Source organism: Orycteropus afer, unplaced genomic scaffold (assembly GCF_000298275.1).
Source record: "Orycteropus afer afer isolate SDZICR_OR568_19922 unplaced genomic scaffold, OryAfe1.0 scaffold00365, whole genome shotgun sequence".
NCBI lineage: Eukaryota > Metazoa > Chordata > Mammalia > Tubulidentata > Orycteropodidae > Orycteropus > Orycteropus afer.
Window position 1 is genome coordinate 348,976 of NW_006921952.1, and position 11,300 is coordinate 360,275.

General features: G+C 42.9%; 1 protein-coding gene across 1 annotated transcript in view; it reads right to left on the minus strand.

The window, feature by feature from the left end:
• Positions 1–10,584, minus strand: part of NUP205 (nucleoporin 205) — a 107,073-nt gene extending 96,489 nt beyond the window's left edge. The window contains exons 1-3 of the mRNA XM_007952916.1: positions 10,557–10,584; positions 5,880–6,022; positions 4,485–4,656 (exon numbers count right to left, since the gene is read on the minus strand). Coding sequence (XP_007951107.1) covers positions 4,485–4,656; positions 5,880–6,022; positions 10,557–10,584 — 343 coding nt within the window. The remainder of the gene's footprint in view (positions 1–4,484; positions 4,657–5,879; positions 6,023–10,556) is intronic.
• Between the last annotated feature and the right edge of the window lie 716 nt (positions 10,585–11,300).

The window sequence follows — 11,300 nt, forward strand, 5'->3', positions numbered from 1 at the left end:
TGAAAAGGAAATAAGGAAATCAATACCATTTACAATAGCTATCAAATAGATAAAATACTTGGGAATAAATCTTACCAGGAACACAAAAGACCTATACAAAGAAAATTACAAAACACTACTTCAAGAAACTATAAGAGATCTACATAAATGGAAGAACATACCATGATTGTGGATAGGAAGACTAAACATTGTGAAAATGTCAATATTACCCAACGCAATCTATACATTCAATGCAATCCTGATCCAGATGCCATCAACCTTCCTTAAAGACATGAAAAACCAATCACTAATTTTTTAAGGAAATAAAGAGACCTCAGATAAGCAAAACACAAAGAACAAAGTAGGAGGTCTCAAACTTCCAGATCTAAAAACCTACTATACAACCACAGTTGTCAAAAGAGCCTGGTATTGATACAATGACAGACACATAGACCAATGGAACAGAATTGAGAACCCAGAAATAGATCCATCGACCTATGATCAGCTGATTTTTGACAAAGGGCCGAAATCCATTAAATGTGGAAGAGATGGTTTCTTTCACAAATGGTGCTGGCAAAACTCGATATCCATTTGCAGAAAAATGGAACAAGATCCATACTTCACACCATACACAAAAACTAACACCAGATGGATCAAAGACTTAAACATGAAACCTAAAACTATAAAGTTCATCAAAGAAAAAATAGAGGCAAAGTTAAGGGCCCTAATTTACAGCATAGACTGTCAAGCATAACCCAAGATGCACAAACACCAGAGGATAAACTAGATGACTGGGACTTTCTAAAAATTAAATTCTTATGTGCATCAAAAGACTTCTACAAAGCATAAAAAGAGAACCTACAGAATGGGGAAAAATATTCAGTGATGACATATCAAAGGACTTATCTCTAAAATGTATAGAAAACTCCAATACCTCAGCATCAAAAAGACAAACAATCCAATTAAAAAATGGGCATAAGACATGAACACACTTCACCAGTGAAGATATTCAGGCAACCAACAAACACGTTTAGAAATGTTCACAATCATTAGCCATTAGAGAGATGCAAACCAAAACAACCATGAGATACCATCTGACTCCAGCATTAACAGCAAAATTCAACAAGACAGAAAATAACAAATGTTGACAACTACAAACCAAAAAGAGGGAAAAAACTGTGTCGTTACATAACTTCTAAATGGTAGGGAAGTCAAGACAACTACAAGATAGAACAGACTGTTCTAAACTTGGGAAGAAAACTAGAAATCACAGGGTTAACCTCAAAGAAAAATAATAAACCTTCACATCAAAAAAAACATAAATATTCAGAAAATACTAAAACTATAGCAGTGAAGGAAGTGATTACACAATTCATATACAAAACAAGTTCAGCATAGAAAATTATATGCAACAAAGAAATCAACACCACGAAAAAGCACGTAACAAAAATGACAGCAACAAATTCTTATGTGCTGATAATTACATATCTGGCAAGGGACTTATCTCTAAGATTTATAGCCAAAGAGTGGATGACCAAACTATCGTACATACACAGAATGGAATGCTATGCAGCACTAAAAAAATAACGTAAAGTCTCCAAAACACCACATGATATGGATGAACTTGGAGGACTTTATGCTGAGTGAAATAAGTCAATCACAGAAGGACAAATATAGTATTAGTTCATTGTTGTGGAGGGTCAAGGAAAGGTTTATATATGGAGGGAAACTTCCTTTGTTGGTTGCCAGGGGTAGGAGAGGAGGGGAGGGGAGGGAACACAACAACAACAACAAAAAAATGCCCTGACCCATGTCACTTTAGTTTATTTAGTGTTATTTCACTGTACATAAATTATATGTCAATAAAATGCATTAAAATAAATTTTTTTTAAAAAAAGAATTAAACACACACAAAGAAAATAACAAATGTTGGCAAGGATGTGGAGAGATTGGGATTTTCATACACTGCTGGCGGGACTGTGAAATGATACAACCACTGTGGAAATCAGTGTGGCAATTCCTTAAAAAGTTGGAGATAGAAATACCATTTGATCCAGCAATCTACTAGGTCTATATTCTAAAGAAGTGAAAGGCAGGACACGAATAGATAAATGCACACTCATGTTCATCCCAGCACTATTCACAATAGCAAAGAGATGGAAACAATCTAAGTGTCCATCAACCAAGGAATGGATAAAAAAAAACTGTGGTACATACCACAGTGGAATACTATGCAATCCTAAAGAATAATGCAGAATCTGCAAAACACTGCATAACATGGATAAATGTGGAGGATATTATTGTGAGTGAAATCAGTCAATCACAGAAGGACAAGTATTCTTTCAGTCCACTATTGTAAAAAGTCAAGAAAAGGTTTATATATGGAAGGAAATTTCTTTGTTGATTATCAGGGATAGAAGAGTGGAGGGAAAATTCCTAGATAGATTGGAAAAAATATATATATACATACACACACATACATATATATATACCAAAGATTATTAGTGGTTACCAGGGGTGGAGGGAGGGGGAAAGGGGAAGCTTTTGTTTGTGGGGCATTGAGTTTACACTAATGGTAGTGAGATACTTTGGAAAATGATAGCAGTAGTGGTGGCACAGCATGAAAAATGTCAACGTCCCTGACCTGCACATGTGGAAGCTGTTGTGTTGGAGATGTCCTATTGTGTATGTTTTCACCACAATAAAAGTAAAAAAATACGTTAAAAAAGAAAACAAACTTACTGCTGTCAAGTCAGCTATGACTCACAGTGACCCCGAAGGACAGAGTAGAACTGCCCCATAAAGTTCCCAAGGCTGAAAATCTTTACAGAAGCAGACTACCTCATCTTCCTCCTATGGAGTGGCTGGTGGGTTTGAACTGTTGACCTTTTGGTTAGCAGCTGAGCCACCAGAGCTCCTTTTAGCTCCCATGCTGCACTTTAAACCTCTTGCTGATGAGACTGCCTCCATTTTTAAAGTCAGTCCCTGGTTCTCTTCCCTCTCAGGACTGTCTTCCTAGGTAATCATATCCAGCCCGTGGCAAAAAATACCTGCATCTGTGGTCCTCAATTGAGGTGATTCTGCCACCCAGGGGATGTTGACAACATCTGGAGACACGTTTGACCGTCACAACAAGGGGGTACGGCTGGCATCTAGTTAGTGTTGGAGGCCAGGGATGCTGCTAAGTATCCTACTACAGAGGACAGTCCCCAAGACAAGGAATTAACCGGCCCGGAACAGCAGCAGTGTTGAGGACGAGAAGCCTGTCTACAGGAAGATGAGCCCACATCTCTCTGCAGCCCTAACCTCTATGCCAGACTCGAGTCGAATACCCAACTGCCCACCACTCGGGTGCCACAGCATCTAACACATCATAGGCCAAAGCTGGACTTTTACATTTTCTCCTAAACTTTGATTACTTCCATATCTTCCCAAATGGCCTCACCATTTACCTTGTTCCTTAGGCCAAAAACTCCAAGGGCCATCCTTGATTCTTTTCTTTCCTTCATTCCCCACATCCTGGCAAAACGTTACCTCTGAAACATGACAACTCTGAGCACATGTCTCCCCCACACACCTATCACGCTGTCCAAGCCACAAACTCTGCCCTGCACTACTGTTAACAACAGCCCCCTAACTGATCAAATCACCACCCTTGCCCCGCTTTCATTCATTCTCTAGACAGCAGCAGAGACACCATTTCCAAGTGATACAAGTAGCATAGCTTTTCTGCTTAAACCACCCAGCAGCTTCCCATTGCAAAAAGAGTAAAATCCAGGAGACGGTCATGGCCGGCAGGGTACAGCGGGGCAGGATCCCTGCTGCTTCCCTTCCTCCTCTGCTCTCCCCATTCACTATGCCACAGGCCCAGCGGTCATCTTATGTTTTAACATGGCTTTGTTCCCACATCCAGCGCTTGCTGCCTGCTCTGCCTGGGATCCTCTGCCCCGCCACACTACATGGCTGGCCCCTTCCCATCACTCAGGACACAGGTCAAATGACCCCATCAGGGAGGCCCTCTCTACGCCCCCTCTTTAGACTTGCCTGCCCACAGCTCCCAGCTTGCTCTCTCCCACAGCCTTGTTTTATTGCCTTCCTACTACAGCACCAGTGCTTGGAATTACTGAAATTATCTTGGTTTTGACCTATTCATTATTGGAATTGCCACCCCCAAAAAGAAACTCCAAACGACCAGTGACCTTGCCTTACCACTTACATGACAATAAACACTCCGTGCCACAAAACGCCTGACATGTCACCAAATATTCTTTGCTAGAACAGCACAGTGTGAAAGCCTATCTTAAAACAGTTAAATTATGTTTAACAACTCTGATGACTAAAATGAAGCCTCCCCCCTCAAAGATAACCAAAAGAAAATACCCTGAACATGGTCTTTTCAAATACTTCCTTCAAAACCTAAGAAATCTAATATTTGAAACTATGAATGGATGCTCTCCCAATCCCACACTACTACCTTACCAAAGTCCAGCCCAATGTTAACCTACCAGCAAGGAGAAGCTCAACAGCTGCCAGTTCCCCAATGTCAAAAAGGTCACTGAGGACAAAGGCTTCTTTAATGAGCTGTTCTGGAAGAAGTCGGGTCCCCTGCTGGCCTTGGATGGCAACTCCCTCCATACTGGCCTTCTGAACCTTCTCATGTTGTTGAACATGCTTTGGCTACAGTGGTAAAAATAAATAAATACAGTCACCAAATGAAAACTACCTGAAGAAGGTGATTCATGATAGCTCAGCCTGCTGACTCTTATCACATAATCTAGAATTAGACCTCTGTGAGCTAACATTTCCCATTACCTTCAACTCTTTTTTACTATACCACCTTCTTATTAACTATTTCTGCTAAATTCAGAACTACAACAGTGAGGAAACACACAAAGTAGCATGCTATTCTTCAACTTTCAAAGGAACTTCTCCAATTACACATTTAATAAATAAAAACAGTAAGGTCTTCAAATGGGAAACAGCAAATGGATACACAAATTGCTGAGTTAATCAGAAAGCTTAAGAGCATTCACTAACACGTTATTTAAAATATAGGCTTTTCCTCCAAAAGGCGTACTTGGCTCCAATATTTAACAAATGGCATAGAATACACAGGATTACTTGATGAAGCACAAAATCTTCAAAATTCTACACCTTGTAGAAAGACCACCTCAGACATTTAATCCAACTCCTGTATTACAGATGAGAAAACTGGCACCCAGGTAACTCGGGTGACTTGCCTGTGGTCATAACTCCCCAGTGTTAGAGCCGAGATTAGAACTCAGCTCAACTCGATCCCTCTACTGCACCATTAGAGAAAAAGCAAAAGGCCATTTCTGGTAACACCAACCCAGGAAACAGCTCTTAGATGGTCCTGTTACTATAAAAAAGCAGTGTCCACAGCAAGGAAAGGCGGCCCCAGATCCAAATGCCTTCCACTGAAGCACTCTAGGACTGGCTGCAAAGGATTTCAAGAGGCACTGACAGACGTACACCTGACACAACTTACAAAACACTGCAGAGTTAAAACGTTGCAGTGTGCCTGAAGATAAATAACATGACCCATGCTACCAAGCTTAGATGTGTTATTAACTATACGTCAGAAATTCCAAGAAGGAAAATATTTCTGGAATATACTGAACTTCCTACATCACATTCAAATATTATTAAGCTTACTTCCTAGTAACAGATAAATACAGCATTCACTTCTATGGAGACCAGAAAATAATAATCATTGCCCCTACAAAAATTACATTTGCAAAGAAAACCTGAATCACTAAAGCAGGACACATAACATATTTTGTTTTACATTCATTAAGAGTTTACTTGCTCCTCTTCAATCGTAAGCGGGGGGAAAAAAAAAAAAAGCAAATCCAAGATAAAAGAAGAAAATTTCCTACTGGATTTTTGAACAATGAGATGAAGTCCGGTTTATGTTTCTTCAGAACCATGTCAAGCAGGTGAACAGCTTCCGGTTGTCTTTTCCAAAGAGCATTTCCCACCGTTTGCCAAATGTCTTTGTAAGGACCCCACAGACTAGCAGCTTGAAGAAAAAATAAACAAAATCATCAGCAAAGAAAACACACATTTGGAAAAGAATGTCATGTTAAATTCTACACATTTCAGTCAGGCTTACATCTACTTCTAAACATAAGGAGCTACATACACAAATCAAGGAAACCCAAGTGGCACAGCGGTTAAGTGTTCAGCTGCTAAGTGAAAGGCTGGTGGTTCAAACCCACGGAGTAGCTCCGCAGGAAAGACCTGGCAATGCTCATGATTATAGCCCAGAAAACCCTCTGGGGCAGACCTACCCACCACATGTGGTCCCAAGGAGTCAGAAATCAACTCAACGACACCCAGCATGCATATGCAAATCAGACATTTATTTAAAACCACAGCTCACTAGTTTTCTCAGGCAGCAATATAAACATCATTTTATCTAAAAATACAACCTTACTTTAAATCAGATCATCAGCTGACCCTGGTTTTGCCAGTTTAAAAAGAAGGAAAACACCACCACATGCATCCTCAGAAACTGAGTAACCTGAAGCAAGGGGATAGCCTCTTTACGTGTCCCCATGTGTGTGTGTTTTGTGTACACACATAATATTTATGTATTTATATAAAACAGGGACATCAACTGCTTCATAGGGTTGTGAAGACTACATGAGATAAACTAGGCCAAGTGCCTAATACAGTGCCTGGCACACCTTAAGGGCTCAGTAAACGTTAAGTATTTTCCTTCTCTCCCTATCATCCAGACGAAAGGCCAAAGGGGGAAAACCTGAAACTTGCTTTCCCACAGGTTCTTCAGAAATCTGATCAAAGGCTGACAAGTCAATTTTCTTCTCTTAAAAATAATATTTAATATGCACTACAACAATAGCTCTCTGCCACTGAGTCGATTCCAACTCATAACAACCACAGAGGACAGAACTGTCCCATAGGGTTTCCAATGCTGTAAGTCTTTACGGAAACAGACTGTCCAATCTTTTTCCCACAGAGTGGCTGGTAGGTTTGAACTGCCAACCTTTTGTTAACAGCCAAACGCTTTAACCACTATGCCACCAGAGCTCCTAATTGCACTAGCAAGTTTCTGTGTACTATGCACACTTAATGTGATAAGCTCAGTGACTACTACAGAAAAATGCCACCTTTTTTTTTTTTAACTGGATGGGCTTCTTAATCCCTCATCAACACCATCATATCACAGAGCCTAGCTGCAACAAAGATTGATGTTCAGTCTGTCTTTGGTTGGACCAACTTCAGTAAATATCTTCCTATTACTGATTACAAATGAAAGGAAGCTACAAACTTTTCCAAATCACTAAATACGTATTTTTAACATAGTCATTTGCTTGAGAAGTCTATTTATTTTCCTTAATGTTTGGGGATCCCTCTAGCAAGTCACCATTTGTACACTCACTGGTTATGTACTCACTGGTCAAGGAGCTCTGGTGGTACAGTGCCTGCTGCTAACCAGAAGGTTGGCAGTTCAAACCCACCAGCCACTCCACGGAAGGAAAACTGGGCAATCTGCTTCCATAAAGATTGATTTACTGCCTCTCGGAAACCCAGTGGAAGTTGTTATGAGTCGGAACTGACTCAATGGCAATGAGTTTGGTTTTTTGGTTTGGTCACGTACTAGGTGAGTAGAGAGGAAACCCATTCATCATAGCACCATACAGGAGCACCAAATCCAACTGTGGGAGGGGCTGTGAAGGAGTGGTAGGTACCCAGGACAGGAGGTCACAGAAGAGAAGTTCACCCAATCAGGGAAGTAAGGTTTCCTTGAGGAAGTGAGGATTAGGCTGAACTCTAAAGGATAAAAGTGGGTGTTCATTGGGAGTGGGAATGGGGACATGCATTCCAGGAAGAGAGAACATGTGGGTTCCCATGGCAAGAAGGTACACTGCAAGGGCACTGAAAAGGCCAAGAGAGCTGGAGGCAGAAAACGTGGGTCTGGCAAGCAGGCAAGTGCCACACCACGCAGGGCTTGCCTGGCCTCAAGAAGGATTTTGGTCTTTACCCTAAAGATAAAGCAAGATGAAGATGGAAGATGTCTGCTGGGACACAATGAAGAGGAAGGGCACGTTAACCGTATGGAGAGCTGTTTAGGAAGATGGGAGAGGGTGAGGAGGAAAAGAACTGGAGCAAATGAGTTGTGACGGACCTTTGAGAGGTTGGCTGTGAAGAGGAGGAGTAGGACAGGAGGTGGAGGGAAGCAGGAGATCAAGATAAAGAAAGGCTGGTGGAGAAGACAGACAGCAAGAGAGGCAGACGCACGAGAGAGGAGAACATAAGGAGAAGGACATGGAGGATGGGGTTGGCCTTAAAGAGGATGAGGGAAGGAAACTCACTGGAAAGGAGGCAGCCATTCCGAGGGGTTTTTTTTTGGGTGTGTTTGCTTTTCTTTTTAAATTCTGTATTGTGATTTGGCTGCAAATTTACAAAACAGATTCATTTTGTCTCAACAGTTCGTCATACCCAGGTTTGTATGTGTGACAAAGGAAGAGAAACAAAAGGCTGTGCCTGATGGCTTCTATGCTCTCTGGGACCAGGAGGCTAAGATTGAGGTATCGATTGGAGGTTAAAGATCTGAGGAGTCACTGCTGTGAACAGGACAGAGGTGACCATACCACCATGGAAGGACTGTTAAGTAGTGTTAATGTTTGCTTGCCAACAACTTAGTAAGTCATGAAGGTGAAGCTCAAATATAGGTCTTCTTAAAACTCACTGCCAGCAAGTCGGTTCCAACTCATACCGACCCCTCCTTGGATTTCCAAGGCAGTATCACTACGGAAGTAGATTGCCCAGTCTTCTTGCCGAGGAGTGGGGGGTGGGTTTGAACTGCCAGCCTTCTGCTTAGCAGTCAAATGCCTTGGACACTATGCCACCAGAGCTCCCGGTATAGGTCTTAGGACTCTACAACCTCCCACACACACACACCCTCACTCTGGCCTTCTAGGATTCTAAAATGTTTAATGAAAAAATAAAATCTGACTCTTGGGTTTTAAAAAAGTTTCTTTTCTATATCTGCCACAGCCTTTATTATACAAGGTATAATAATCACTTTGCAACTGTTGGCAACTCCTTTTCCTTTTTGCTTCAGTGGTTAAGACAGTAACTGGGGATGAGTACACACTAAGAAATATACATCATCACACATATAGTATACAAGCCATGCTTTCAAGTTTACATCCGGTTGGAGCAGAGCGACAGACAACTTCATTACTAACATCCAGGTATGTGAGAATTTGATGTCATAAAATGAATTAGGTTGTGCTTAAGTAGTAGCATGTAGTAGTTTAAGCCTATAAAATCGGCTTAGAATCATTAGCTTTATAAATCTTGAGGACGTTACTAAACCTTTCTCATCTTTTGTTTCCAAATCTGTAAAACAAGGTATTTAAAAGCAGCCACCCCATAGGTGCATCAAAGGGATTAAATGAGATAATATAAATCCAGCACCTGGGACAGAGTTACTCAAGAAATATAAGCTGTCATCACAAAATAATTTAGCAAAGCATTTTTAAATGGTTTGGTTTACAGAACGCAGATTCAGAAAACTGTTCAGGAGTATCAGTTCTGAAAAAGAAGAACCAGTACTCTCCCCCCTCCCAAAAAAAGCACTGCACAGTTAGAGACAGAAGGATCCCACGAAGAAGCCCTCCTGAGCAAAATTCTCTACAAGGATTTACCTCCCAGGCGCTTTCCTAACTGTGCCCAAGAAGCTAAGTGCGCCTCAAGCCGGCGTTACTGACGTTCCCAGCAGGAAAGTCTACGTTTTCAGGGCTGCTCACCCCATGCAGGGCTTCTGACATCCTTGTCCCGCCCACTAAGTGCCGGCGCACCCCAGGAACTGTGGCAATAAAAAATGCACCCAAAATTGAAACGTTCTTGGGGGAGGTTCCGTCTTGGGCGAGAATCACCAAAAGAGGCCGCACTCTAAACCTCGTAGAGTTCCTTTATCACCTTCTAGATTCTACCCCGCCCGGAAGATCTACGGTCCCAAAGGTACGGGAGCATCCAGAGGCGGGCCACACCCGCAGAACTGGAAGCCATCTGCCTAGCCCGGCCACCTTCCGGATTGCAGGCTTCGTAACTGAGGGTCCTCACTGCATGCAGAGCTCCCCTAGTAGGGGCGGTGGTGCCTCCACACGGATCTGGGGCTCTACTCATGGCTGAAAAATACCCCAAGTCCTTCGACCTCATTGCTGGAGACCTGAATACCCTGGCAAAATCCAGGCCGAAGACACCTCATAGAGGAAGGGGATGGAGAACCAAGCTCGCCCCTGAGCTGCAAGAAATTGCACAATCGGTTGCACCGGACCAAGCCTCACTTCACCGACTCTCAAACGCCAATCCAAGGGTTAGAGTCACAGCGCCAACGCGCGCCATTCAAACCGGAGAGGGGCGGGACCCTAGGCCCAAAGCTTTAAAAATGCGGACAATGAGCACAGGTGGGGACCTGGCCTTGGAAAAGCCTCATAGCCCGAGTCTCTCCCTGAAGAATCAACCGATCCCGGCCCTGCCCTGCAGCGCCGTTTTCCTCTGTCCCCGACAGCACTCACCCGAATTTACCGCCAACGGCGTCGCCATCTTGGAGGCGCACTTGCGGAGCTCTCTAGCCGTACGGAGGACCCATACAGGGGTGAGGCTGCCCGCGGCGACGCCTGAACAGAAAGGCACCACGGTGTTGCTGCCAAACGGCGCGCTGGGCCAGCCTCGGCGTGCGAAAGACTCGAAAATCTACTCTGGGTCACAAATGTCAGTTTTCACCGAGATTAATCCTATTCAAATAGGGCGAGGGTAACCAATTCGGAGACACGAAGCCCTCGGTTTTACGTTCGTACTTTGCATCCTGGGAAGTGTAGTTTCTTAGGTAGCGTGGAAAAAGACATTCTGATACTAGTTATCAGTTATTGAAACGACCCTTATTTAGGATACACAAGGTCTCTGAGTCGGAATCAACTCAGTGGCAGTAGGTTTTATTTATTATAAAAGCCATGCATTCAGTACAAGTTTACGGACAAGGGACAAGTCACTTCTTGGCCACAGACAGCCAGAGGGAGAGAGTAGTTGGACCTGTGGTTTTGGGACCATAGTCGCAGAGGACATCAAGGTCAATTGGCATAACATACTGCACAAAAACATTGTTCCACATCCTACTCTGGTGACTGGGATCTTGTTGTTGTTGTTGTTGTTGTTAAGTGCCGTCAAGTCGTTTCCGACTCATAGCGACCCCATGCACAGCAGAACGAAACACTGCCCCATCCCGCGCCAGCCCCACAATCCCTGCTATACTTGAGCTCATC